Raw genomic sequence first — 13151 nt, 5'->3', positions numbered from 1 at the left:
CATCGTTCCACTTTAGCTGGTGATGATTCGATATCAGCCAACACGCTCGCGATTTTTCGCTCTCGTGAGCAGATCCCACGACATCGGCGGGCGAAAGATGTGGTGCGTCAATTCCACGCCATTTCTTAACACGGCTACTTCTTTCGCGACGAATTTTTCGTTAACTACGAAACCTTGAAGATCGATGAAGATCGGCGCGTCCATCGTCGTTGTTAGCGATACTCGAAGTGTTCCCTTCTAGATTTTTTTCTAAGCGTTTTATTCTTTCTCCGTACTTTTTCGAATATCGTCGCGCTTACACGATTCTGCGCACGACGTTAGTGAGCGGATTGTACTCTACCACTCGATCGTGAATGATAAGACAGTAGGCTGTGGTGTTAGAGGGGATGTTTTCCTTGCAGTCGAACTCTATGCGAACGTCCACGGTGGCGCTCTTGATCGACTCGTTCTTTCGAGAACAGTCGATGACTACGAACGGGCCGTGAGTTAAAAATTTATTTAGATATAAGAGCGCTTCGTCGTTGTCGCATCCGTAGTACGTTTTTCGAAATTTCGAATACATATCGTATAACACGGCGACTTTATGCTTATCGAAATCTAAAAAATCATGCCGTCGTAAGGATAAAAATCGGAATAAAGATACAGTTTGACATTAGTTAGTTTGCAATCATCGAATAAAGAAGGCTCTTCGGACAGAACGTTCTTCTTTCCAGATTGTAGCGCGGAGATAACGTATCGCGGTTTCTCGAGTTGCGTCGCCGCTTTGACGGCCCACGAGTGTTTGGTCGTGCTCTGTAGAAGCGGAAACTCGTAGAGATCCCACGAGCGAAAAGCGACGCTCAGGTATCCTCCGCTATCTAACGTGCGCAATAATCTTAATTTATTAACATCGTTCAATACTATATGAGGCATTTGCAATTGTATCTTTAACAAAACGATTTTAGGTTCTTGCGTTTCGCGCGATATGACGCAATTGTTATCGTTGCGCGCTCGTATTAGAATAAGTTCGTGTCGCGCGTTGATCACAACGCGCTTGTAATCTTCGCAAAAACCTAATAGCACGTTGAGAGGTACGCAAAAGTTAAAATCCCCGATCGACGAATGAGTTGTCGCTAATAAATCCCATCCAGCGTTTTTTAATATTTTGCTTCTCTCGACCGTCAGCGACGCGTAATTCTTGATCGTGCTCGTTATTCCAACGTTTCTGCTTCGATCAATCTCCACGCCGTCGAGCTCGTAGCGAATCTCCTCGAACATAAACGCCGCGCAATTGTTCACTAGTCTCGTCACCGATGCGATTTCCCCTTGCGCGCTCGGCGCCTCCTTCGACTCGTGTCTGCCCTCGACGTAGAGAAAACTGTCGCAAGGCAACGTGTACAAATCCTGCTGTTGTATAGGAATTCGTATCTCGTCGCTATTTTCGAACGTAGTATTGGCGTAAGGGTTGTACGTGTGAGTCTCGATCTTGATGATGCGATCGTCGAAGATCGGCTCCCCACCGATACTTAGAATGTCGCACATTCCGCTTTTTACGAAGAAGCGGTCCTCGGCACGACGAAACCCAAAGAGCGCAGAAAAGCCGCGTTGGCGACGGTCAGTCTTCCTCCCTTCTTCCTTCTCTTTTCCGCGTTTAGAGGCGACGCGACGGCGACGACGGGCGCGTTTCTCGCGTTCGATCCGTTCACTACGAGCATCGCGTGCTTCTCTACCGTTTTCGCCGCACTTGTAGACGAATCGTGATCTCCTCGTCGCGAAAATCGATCAATTTTCCGTTCTGGTCCACAACGCGCACGTTTATATCGGTAATGGTCCGCGCGATGATCGGGAAGTAAATGATCTGCGTTGGAATCTCCGACACTTTATATCCGGGTGGAACGTTAGGCGCGAATTCGTGTATAGTATGCGCGGATTTGTCGTTATGATACGTCCCTGTCGTGACGTTGCACTCTACTCGAATGAGGTTAATGGCCATAATATTTATCGGCTTATCGGACGCGTACCATTTATTCGGTTGTAACACGCGAGACGAGAAACCCAGTAGCGAACCGATATTATCGGGTTTCGTGAAATTTACTCGATACGCGCACTTAATTTCTCTTCTCATAGTGTTATCGTTACCGCGAAGCGTTATAGAATTTTCACTTTTATCGCCATTCTCATCGTCTTCGAAATAGTCGCCGCCAACATCGTATATGTAATCATCATCGCTCGTTTCCTGTTCTTCATTTTCGCGCTCTCGTCCCTCCTCTCTCGCTCGTCGTTTGTGACGAATTGCCGCTCTTAGATACGCGTTTATAGCGCTTAACTCGTAAGATCCTACCGGAATCGCGATAATCTCGTCATTATCGTCGAAGTAAAATTTATTATTCGCGGAATTTACATTCGGTATCGTATTATAAGTTTCGAAATAGGTTAAACCTAACTCGTAATCGTCGTCGTTTAAATCGAGAGGCGGAAAATAACTCGCCGCGAGAACGCTGCTTCGTCCGGAAAGAGTGAGAGTCAGCGACATGATCGGCGAAAGCGGTCGAACTGCGCTCGATCGACGAATAAAGGTCGATATTATAGTCGACGATTCCTCCAATCGACTCCTCGGAGAAATCGAAGACTCAATTGTCCGCAGATATTCTGATCCGCGCGTCTGCTCGGAGCGACGATTGTATCGAATGTTCGCGTCGCGCCCGAGATAACGCGCGAGTTCGCGCGGAGGACGAAGATCGCCGAAACCGTCGTAGTAAATCGCGCCGCCCCCTTTTTTCGCGTACGCCACCCAACGAGTACCCGGTCCGGATGCGTCGCCTAAATTCACAATGCCACTCTCGTCGCGGCACGCTCGCGACGGAAGCGCGTCGCGCATAAACACACCTCTAAAATGAGGCACGCGCGAGAGTATCGCCGCGCGATTTAACTGTTCGTTCGTCGTTGCTCTGACGGATGGGAGGATCTCTAGCGTCTGTTTACGCGAAGTTTTTTTTAGCTCCTCTTCTTCTCGTCGAGGACGCGCCACTCCCGCGTTTGTACGGCGCGAGATATAAACCGCGACCCTCCATCGCGCGATCGTGGCGCTGCAACTCCTCCAGCTGTCGTCGCGCCGCTTTGCGATCGTTTACCGCTTTCGCGATTCCCGCCGCTCCCCCGGCCAAAGAACCGAGAGCTCCGAATAACGGTAGCAGGGGCAAAAAGCCGCCGCGTTTCGCTATCGGAAGCGTTCTTTTCCTCGTAACGGTCGTCCTCCTTTTGCTCTTCTTTCTCTTGATTCTCGTTGCACCCATTCCAAGTTTCGTCTTCGATTTCATAGCCATCCATATAGCCGCCGCGGCGGCTCTCTCGCCGAGAGTCGAGTCTTTAGCCGCGACGCGCTCGCGCGCTCTCGGCGAGCGCGCGGTCGGCGACGTGTCGATCGGCGAGCTCGCCGCTCCGCGAGTACGCGATATCGTGCTCGCGGCAGGCCGCGTCTAGAGGATTGACGCCTCGATCGCCTCGCGCGAGTCGTTTCGCGAAACGGGTACCCGGCCCGCAAAATTGATATCCAGGTATATGTAGTTCGAAAGGGAGCGCGTTTATCGCTCTATTCAACAAAGCCAGCGCCACGGCTCACACCGTACCGCCGTTTCGCGAATTTCATTCGCCGCAATCTTTAACGAGCGGCGCCGGACCATCGATGTGCGTTCGTTGCCAGGGGCGATTATAATGCTCTAGACATCGACGGTAGCGCCGCACCTCCGGATCCACTCTTATATATTCGGGCAGTTTCTCCCACAATCGTTCTATGTAGCGACCGAAATGCTTTAGTAAAATTATTTTCGGGATATACCGCAATTGATCGGTGGTGAAATCGAGAATATCGTCGCCATCTATTAGTAGGATAAACATCTCGATTCAACGCGCGCGATTCGCTACTGCGCGATCGGTGGCGATCTATTCGTATATAAATAAAAAGGTCTCGCCCTGCCTCGCGCGAGTGTACCGCGCACGCGCGCGGCAAGAGGAATGCGCTTCGTGCGGCAACCGATCGCGATAAAGGTGACGAACCTCGACAATAGGACGCGACCGTCGAAAGAAGCGCGCAGACACGGTCGTTTATTACCTAGCGCTATTCGCTGCGTCATTTGCGGCCCCTCTAGTTGCGGCAAAACGAACGTGTTGATAAGTTTGTTGGAGAGTCCGCATGGCGTACGCTTCGAGAACGTTTACGTTTACTCGAAGTCGTTGCAGCAGCCTAAATATCAATATTTAGAAAATTTATTAACACCGATGGAAAATATAGGTTATTTCACATTTTCTAATAACTTTGACGTTATTCCGCCCAGCGAAGCGCTCCCGAATTCGATATTCGTGTTCGACGATGTAGCGTGCGACAAACAAGATACTATCAGGGAGTATTTCGCTATGGGTCGACACTCGAACGTCGATTGCTTCTATCTGTGTCAAACGTACGCTAAAATACCGAAGCATTTGATTCGAGATAACGCGAATCTGGTAATTCTCTTTAAACAGGACGGTACTAATTTGCGTCACGCGTACAACGATCACGTGAACACGGATATGTCGTACGAGAATTTTCACGCGCTATGTCGCGCGTGTTGGCGGTATAAATATGTTTTCTTAGTGATCGACAAAGATAGCGCGCTTCGCGCCGGTAGATACAGACGAGGGTCTAACGACTTCATTGTACCGTAGAGCGATCAATCGTAGCGGATACGTCGAACGCGCCGATCGCTCTCTCCCGCGAGCTAGAAGAATCGATTCGTTAGTCGCAATGGCCTCGACGGATATCGGTGAACGCGAAAAGACGGCGAAGGAGATAGCTAAGACGCGCGCGTCGATTCGTAAAAAACACAGAGCATTGAAGATCGGCAAAATGGAAAACGAGATCGCGATAGAGAGTCGTTTCAAACCGATCGTCGAACCGCTGCGGCGCATCGCTGATCGCGCCGAGCGAGACGAGATAGAGCGAGACGATAAAGCGAGACGCGATCGACGCCTCGTCCTTGACGACGAGCGTCGAGGAAAAATGGAAGGACGAAGCGCTGACTCCCGTTTGGAAAAAACCTAAGGCGAAACGAATACGAGCACGACGACGATTGGACGCCGTCTCTACTCCATTAAACGAGTATTCCGTCGAGAGAGATCCATTCGCGCGAGACGAAACCGAGGAGGAGGAAACGTTCGAATCCGAGAGTCTCGAATCGCCCTCGACGCTCGAAATACCCGTTAGACAAATTCCGCGAATTTCTCAAGGACGCGAGATATCGCATGATCGGCTAGGACCGCTAGGGCGAAAGTATATGGGGGCTCTTCTCGGCGGAGAAGCGCCGAACGATATCGATCACGTTTACGGAGTTTACATCGGCGAGAAAAGCGCGATGCTCGGCGATAAGCGATTCGACGTAGACACGAATGATTCCATATTCATAGATGAGATTAAATACATCGGTACTCCCGGTTTGTACGAATTAATCTTTATGAAAATTCCTAATAGTCTCATATATACAGAAAAGGATAAATTAACATACAGAAGTATATTGTTAACAACGAACGCTCATAGACGCGATCATGACGCTAAAAAGTCTGTCTTAGGAAATAAAGGATACAAATATAAATACATTATCGCTCCGCTTATTCACGGCAGCGGCGCGAAAAAAACAGGCGCGGGTCGCGTACCGTTGACTATGCGTGTCACAAACAATAGAATCGATTACGTCCATTGGGATGATCCGAACGAATTAGTGGGTCGTCTGCGATTGTTGGACGCTTCGCGTCGAGCCGGCAACAACGCTCACGAAAACGAGATTCTATCGATAATCGAGGAGCTTCGCGAGACAGGAGCGATCGTATAAATCGAACCGTCGCGTCGACGACCGTCGCAGTCGTACGCGGAATTCGCGATGTCTGTGAGCAAATTCGGCACACCTCTAAGAAACCGAGGCTACGATGCGAGAACCGGAAGACTACGTCCGGCTATCGAGTCTCTGCGTAATTACGTGCGCGATAACGCGCTGTGTCTAAGCTCTTCCATCGAGTACGACGCGAGAGAGCGCAAGATAAAACGCTTGGCTCAGTCTGAGAAGGACGCCGATGCGACGAGCAAAAGGTACGTCGAGGGAATCACATCGCAATTGAGAAAAGACGCGGACGAGGCGGGGCAGGGCGTCATTCTACTGTTCACGAGACTCGCTCAGCTCGATAGCGCTCTGGGTAAACGAATAGACGTCGCGGAGAGTTTCGTTTCCGAGATAAAAGCGCGCGACGACGCTTTAAGTAAACGAATAGACGCTGCGAAAAATTCCATTTCGAGAATAGAAACGAGCGCTAACGCTCTAAATAAACGGATCGATGTTTTGGATAAACGAATCAAGGATTTAAGCGATCGAATCGATGCCGCGAAAAATACTATATCGCTCAACGCGGCGGAATTCTCGACAAGAAACGCGAGCGATCGTAAAATAATGTTTAATCAAGGTAAAGCAATACAGGAACTAACCCAAAAATCGCGCGCCGCGGCGAAATCCGAGACGAAGATACGAGAATTGGAAGATTCAACGTCGCGATTGAAGAGAGACGCGGACGAGCTATCAGGAAGGAGTGGCCTTCACTTGGACACAGTACAATTGGACACGGTGGAAATGGACACGTTACAAATGGACACGAGATTGTGCACACGGTTCAATTGGACACAGTGCATTTGGACACAGTAATTTTGGATACAGTAGCTTTTGGACACATAAGAAAATACGCATCGTTTACTTGGACACCGCTCAATTGGACACTGTTCATTTGGCCACCGTTCGTTTGGACACAGAAAGATGCGCACCGTTCATTTGGACACCGTTCGTTTGGACACCGTTATTTGCCCACCGTTCGTTTGGACACCGTTCATTTGCCCACCGTTCGTTTGGACACCGTTCATTTGCCCACTGTTCGTTTGGACACCGTTCATTTGCCCACCGTTCGTTTGGGCACCGTTCATTTGTACACAGAAACATGCGCACTGTTTGTTTGAATATGTAACAGATGGAGAGAAATAAAAATCATTTTGGGAAAATATAATCAGTATTCTTATAACACTTTATACTGGTAAATCTATGTAAAATATGAAATCGTGAAAATGAGATACATTTGAAGGTTATAATATCTGTCAAAATAAAATATATTCATTCTTATATATCTCTGATACTGATGTCATTAATTTTACATTGCTTTTAGCACTTTGTTTAGCCTTTCGCATATTTGGATGTCATGCATGGATACAGTGGGTTCCGCCCCCCCTGCGGGGGGGCTCCACTTCCGGAAGATATAACCTAACCCAAACCTATTTCTTATTTAAAACAAAAATTTGGTGTGGATTACGTCGTATAATTTAAATCAAATTTTGGTGTCCAAACGGACGGTGTCCAAACGAACGGTGGGCAAATGAACGGTGTCCAAACGAACGGTGGGCAAATGAACGGTGTCCAAACGAACAGTGGGCAAATGAACGGTGTCCAAACGAACGGTGGGCAAATGAACGGTGTCCAAACGAACGGTGGGCAAATAACGGTGTCCAAACGAACGGTGTCCAAATGAACGGTGCGCATCTTTCTGTGTCCAAACGAACGGTGTCCAAATGAACAGTGTCCAATTGAGCGGTGTCCAAGTAAACGATGCGTATTTTCTTATGTGTCCAAAAGCTACTGTATCCAAAATTACTGTGTCCAATTGAACCGTGTTCAAAATCTCGTGTCCATTTGTAACGTGTCCATTTGCACCGTGTCCAATTATACCGTGTCCAAGTGCACCACTCCCGTAATAAACCGCTTTCGCGAGGCGGTCGTGGATAACTCGGTCGGGATCCGGGGCTCGTGAAAGGGTATCGAGAGACGAACGATAGATGCGTTAGGTAAAATATAATTTATTGCGTGTAAGTATGTGAGTATACAGAGTGAGTGTGTGTATAACTGTTGTGTGTGTTGGTGTGTGTGCGCTTGTATGAGTGAAATGATAAGCGAGCGAGTGCGTGTGCGAACGCGAGATATTTACGTGTGGTTTACAATGTGTCGAAAATATATGGGCGAGGCGAATGATGATGTGCATGTGACAAAACGCACTCGTGTATGCGTGAGTATTGGACTTGGCTAGCGGTGTGGTCGTGCTGGTCGCGATGCATACGAATTACAATGCACGGGGTGTGTGTGTGTCGGAGCGCGCTTTCAGCGATTCGATACAATTATCGATTACGTGCGCGGATCTGGATTGCGGCAGAGGCCGCTAACCACCGGGCGGTAATTTCGGTCGGGTCGGTGGGCGGTCCTTAGACGTGTCGGTATCGATCTGATTGCGTCGATCGATGTTGCGGCCGGGTTAGATCCTCCCCCTTTGAGCGGGATTTAGCGCGCCGTATTAATGGCGAGTCCGATCGCGGTAATGGCGGTCGCGGAATTACTGCGAGTTCGCGGATATCGCGGTATTGTTTCGTCGGGGATGGTTTTCCCGTAGAATGCAGGAGTGCAACGGCCGACGGGAACACCCGTCAATGGCAGGGAACTCCCTACCACTGGATGATCGCCGTTGCACTTAGGTGGACGGATGCGTGCGAGGTGTCGAGAACTCCCGACGGAGGCTGAGTACGCCCAACCTCGTGTTCCTCGGTCGCAGAGATTTCAAAGGATCGCTCTTAGAGATGCCGCAAACTCTCGGCGGAGGCTGGGTACTCCCAACCCCGTTTTCTCTCTCTTTGAGCGTGTTTTCAGGATCGTTCTGGATTCCAGGCGTCGTACTGACTCTGGCGGTTGCGGAAGATCTGTTCCTGAGATGTAAAACGTGCCCTATTTATACCGCTTTTCCGGCGGGTGCGCGTGCGTAATATGCCTGATTGTTTTAAGGCATATTATTTAGCGGTGAACCGCCGCGCGCGACTCGGGTGGTTTCGGGAACGGTCGGTACGGTTACCCGAGCGCGGCGACAGTTCCGGGTAAACACGCGTTGTAACGGCGGTTTACAAATCGGAACGTTTTATAAATCTTTAAAAATGGGCGCTCGGCGCCTCCGCATTATGCCCGACCGGTGTTTGTCGGCGGCGGACTTCCGGCGGATCGACGGCCGGGTAACGGTGGAGGGATGCATCGTTACATCACCCCTCCGGTCTAGTATGCCTGAAATTAGAGGAATATCAGTAGGATAGTATGGCCGGTTTTGGCCCAGTTTTTCGTGAGTGTGAGAGAGAGGGTATCGTTGGGGAGGAAGAGAGAGAGATAGTTTCGGAGCAGTTTGTAGGCGCCCGAGGGATGGAGAGCGGGCTGGGCGGGTGCATGGGGGGGTAAGTAGGGTGAGAGGGGAAGCGCGGCCGGGGGTAAGCGGTGGGTACGAGTCGCCGAGAGCGCTCGAGAGATGGCGCTCGGGGGTGGCGGTTCCTCCCGATTCGCGACCTTGACGCGACTCGCGCTTCTAGCGCGCGATCCGCCGTCGCGATTCTTTAGGGGGGCGCGCCGCTAATAGCGCGCGAACCGCCGTCGCGATTCTTTAGGGGGGCGCGCCGCTTCTAGCGCGCGATCCGCGAGCGGGCGGCGGGCGCCCGGCGTCGAGGGGGCGGGGGATCGTCGGTGGGCGGCCGAGCGGACGGAGGGGCGTCCCTCGTCGCTCTCCTCTTCTCGAGGCGCGCGTTAGCGCGAGCGCGCTTGTCGCTTTAGCGAGATGGCGAATCTTCGAAAGGTCGTGAAATAAAGAGATATCGTCGTTCTAGCGAAAGAGGAGAGGTGTTTTTATTGTTTTCTTTTACAATTTTTTAATATATTAATAATACGATAATACGAGTACGCGAGTGAGCGTATCACGATTCTCCGAAGAGCAGAGCCTGCAGTTCGCAATCGATTATATCGTTGCGGTCGAAGTTATCGCTCTCGTGTATCATCGCGGGAATAAGCGCCTTATCGCGAGCGCTTGCCGCGATGTCGAGAAAACGAGTTAGCTTGTTGTCCACGCGCGCGGTTAAACCGCTTAAAGATGCAACGATGCGGTTGACGCAAAGTTCCAAATTTAATATATTTACGACGGTGCTCTTCGATACGGCTAGGCGAATTTTAGGCGTTTCGAGACGAAGTATTCGGAGATTGTTGAGTTTGCCGAATCGTAGCGTCAACTGTCCGATGTGTATTGGCGTCGGGCGCGCCTCGTCGCGCTCGTCGGAGCGAAAGTGCGACAGAAGCGCGGGTTGTAGATCGAGCAGTTCCTTCCACGTATCCGGCGTTAGCGAGATCTCTTTGCCGTGACAATCTCCGAGGACGATTTCTACGAAAGAGGGTCGGCTGACGTTAACGCTAATTTCCAGATGTTTATATGCGGTTTTGGTCAATGGATAGCGTATTCCTAAGATTCTGAGCGGTCGCGCGATCGAGACGTCCGCGTCGTGTCTTGGCGTTCGATCGCGATCTCGTCTAAAAAATAGATATGAGCGATGAGAGAAACGGTGTTAGCGAATTATATTAGTTCGAATAAATGTTCGATAGTCTTACCCATTGTCCATTTTAGCTTTTTTAGCGTATTCCGCGCTATCTTCGCGGTCTCGTTCGGTTAGTCTCGATCGATCGTCGAATGAGTGTTGCTGCTGCGGTTGCCCCCCCATTGTCGCGTACATCGTCGCTCGTTTTTTCTCGTTTGTTTTTTTTCGCGCGTTAGCTTCGGTGTTCTCCGTCAATAATGAAGCGCTTAACGGATGGACGGTCTTTATATACTCGCGTAGAGATCGCTACTTCCCCTTTCGCGCGCTTTCTCTTATATATTCTATTTAAAAAAAATAAAGGTAGGGTCGCTCTAGTCGTTCTCATCGTCGATCTTCTCTCTCTCGGTCGCGTCGGCGAGGCGATAGACGCGACTAAGGAGATCGCGCAATTGCCTTAGCAGTCCATCCGTAGGACACTCGATGTCGAGCACGCGTAAATCGAAAGGACCCGCCGAGGTTACGATATTCGTGAATTCGTTAAAGGCGTAGAACTGACGTTTGGCGAAGAAATATAGATTACCATCGATGTATCGAAAGGCCGACGTTATCGCGGACGGAATTCCGGGAAATATATCTTTTAATGGAGCGTGTCTTACGACTATCATGTGACACTCGTCGATTTCCGCGACTTTATCATTGTCGTATATAGCGTAGGTTCGTCCCGTGTGCGTATTTATCGCTGCGTTGATCCTAACGTTTCGGGGAAGTCCGATATCGTGGAGATATCTCGGCCAACCCGATTTTAGCTTAAGACTGGGATATTCGGCGAGGTAGATCGAATCGTTCGCGAATAGCGCGAGATCGCCCGAGAGTCTTCGATACGCGGCGGATAGGCGCGTGAAATTCGCCAGTAGAAACGTCGCGTAATCCGTGAGCGTCATGGGTCTACCGTAGCGTTTCTCGGTCATGTCGACCGACCATACGTTGCGGCGATTAGCTATATATAATCGATGATTCATTATTAGCGCGGCGTCCACGCGACGCAATGCGCAGAGATCCGCGTGCGCTGGGTCGGTCGGCGCGACGCTCGTCGTCGCGGGCGCCGCGGTGGTCGCGGGAGTCGCCGTTGGATAGTTTCCGTCGTCGTGAGATCCGTACAGATTCTGTATAGCGAGAATGTCTTTTATGCTGAGCTTAACTGGAAATTGATTCTCGATGTCGGGTATGTACGGGAACATTATAGAGTCATTGCGCATGCTATGCTGTAGACCCAATGCGTGGCCGATCTCGTGCGTTAGCGTTTGTAGCAGGTGATGCGTGTCGGGAGGGATTTTTGTTTAGATACACGTGCCACGGTTCGGAATCGTCGACGTGTATCTCCGATGTGAAGTCGGTTGTTCCAGAGGGAAAGAACGCGTGAGCTAGGGCTCCTCCCGGACCGTCGAAGGCTGCCGGGCAAATACCGACGTTTCGACGATTCGCGTAAGTGCACGGGTCGCGCGCGAAAGTTAGCGATGAGTTCGCCGCCCATAACACGAACGCCGTTTCGGCCGTTTGCAAGATTTCCTCGCTAGCCACCTGAAAATTCCATGCGAGACGCGTCTTCGGCCATTTACGCGCGATCGGGCTATACGCGCGATCGGGAATATCTGCGAGACCGCATCGCGGTTTACGCATAAGGTGAAGCGTAACGGCGTTTAACGCGCCGTTTCCCGATAATTGATAATATTCTTGAAACAGCGATAGCGCGCGACGCAGAGATGTCGCGTTATCGGACGACAGTGATTCTTCATCGTCTTTTAGAAAACCGTATACGCGCAGAAAACGAAGCGCCTCGATTCTTTCCGAGTCGAAGGGCGCGGCGACCGTCGTAGCGACGAGCATCGTCGCTAGAGTGAGAACCTCGTGTTAGTCATCGCGCGAAGCGGGGAAGACGCGGTAAACTGTTGAGAGACGCCGAGCGCGATTGATTCGCGCGTTCCGCGAGACGCCTATTTTTATCGGCGACGAATAATGCGGGTGGGTGGGGAGAGGGAGAGGGAAACGCGTTTCTTTCGACGTCGAGCGTTTGGAATGCGCGTTATCTAGCGGACGCGCTCGAGTTCCTCTTTTGTTTTTTTTATTTTATTATTCGTTTATCCTCTAAGAAGGACATTCGATGAGCGATTAAAGATATCCCTTCCAACGATACGCGTTATCTAACGCATGTTTTCTGTTATTTCTATTTTATTATTCTTTTGTCCTCTAAGAAGGACATTCGATGAGCGATTAAAGATATCCCTTCCAGCGATGCGCGTTATCTAACGGATGTTTTTTGTTATTTCTATTTTTATTATTCATTTGTCCTCTAAAAAGGACACTCGATGAGCGAATAGAGATACCTCCCTTCCGGCAACGGAGCGGTCGCGGAAGGAAGATGTGGCGCGATCGATAAATTGTACCGCAACATCCCGCGCGTCGATCTTTATAAAACGCGAGATCGTTTCGAGAAGCGTTAAAGTATTCTCGCCCGCGAGATAACGAAGCGCGAAACGACGGAACGTGAAGTGACGAGAAGTAAAATCGGTCGTGAACTGTTCGATATGGAACGAATCGAACAGATAATTAACGCGGCCGATTATATTAATGTAAACGGAGACTTAATCGCGATAAAATCTTATGTTCTGGGAGACCTCGCCACGGATTTGCATGTGGAAGCGCAAGGTGTTATTAGTACTCTGCGTTGATACCACTGCTT

At 50.2% G+C, this 13151-nt stretch overlaps 4 protein-coding genes across 4 annotated transcripts; 1 reads left to right on the top strand and 3 right to left on the bottom strand.

Annotated features, from left to right (window-relative positions):
• Positions 1-597: 597 nt before the first annotated feature.
• On the bottom strand, positions 598-1521 carry LOC138944617 (uncharacterized). Its single transcript, XM_070315436.1, has one exon. The coding sequence runs from the start codon at positions 1519-1521 to the stop codon at positions 598-600; it is 924 nt and encodes a 307-aa protein (XP_070171537.1).
• Positions 1522-5888: 4367 nt separating this feature from the next.
• LOC138944615 (tropomyosin-like) lies at positions 5889-8541 on the top strand. Its single transcript, XM_070315435.1, has 2 exons — positions 5889-6605; positions 8476-8541. Exons 1-2 carry the CDS (start codon positions 5889-5891, stop codon positions 8539-8541), a joined length of 783 nt encoding a protein of 260 aa, XP_070171536.1.
• A 2244-nt stretch (positions 8542-10785) lies between these two features.
• LOC138944614 (neutrophil collagenase-like) lies at positions 10786-11652 on the bottom strand. Its single transcript, XM_070315434.1, has one exon. It carries the CDS (start codon positions 11650-11652, stop codon positions 10786-10788), a length of 867 nt encoding a protein of 288 aa, XP_070171535.1.
• Positions 11653-11671: 19 nt separating this feature from the next.
• On the bottom strand, positions 11672-12298 carry LOC138944618 (neutrophil collagenase-like). The gene has a single exon (XM_070315437.1). It carries the CDS (start codon positions 12296-12298, stop codon positions 11672-11674), a length of 627 nt encoding a protein of 208 aa, XP_070171538.1.
• Positions 12299-13151: the final 853 nt, after the last annotated feature.

The sequence above is a fragment of the Polyergus mexicanus genome, unplaced genomic scaffold (assembly GCF_030449975.1).
Source record: "Polyergus mexicanus isolate NDT 795.1 unplaced genomic scaffold, iyPolMexi1.0 SCAF_315, whole genome shotgun sequence".
Lineage (NCBI taxonomy): Eukaryota > Metazoa > Arthropoda > Insecta > Hymenoptera > Formicidae > Polyergus > Polyergus mexicanus.
The sequence above is the reverse complement of the archived record's forward strand: the minus strand, read 5'-3'. Positions and strand labels throughout refer to the sequence as shown.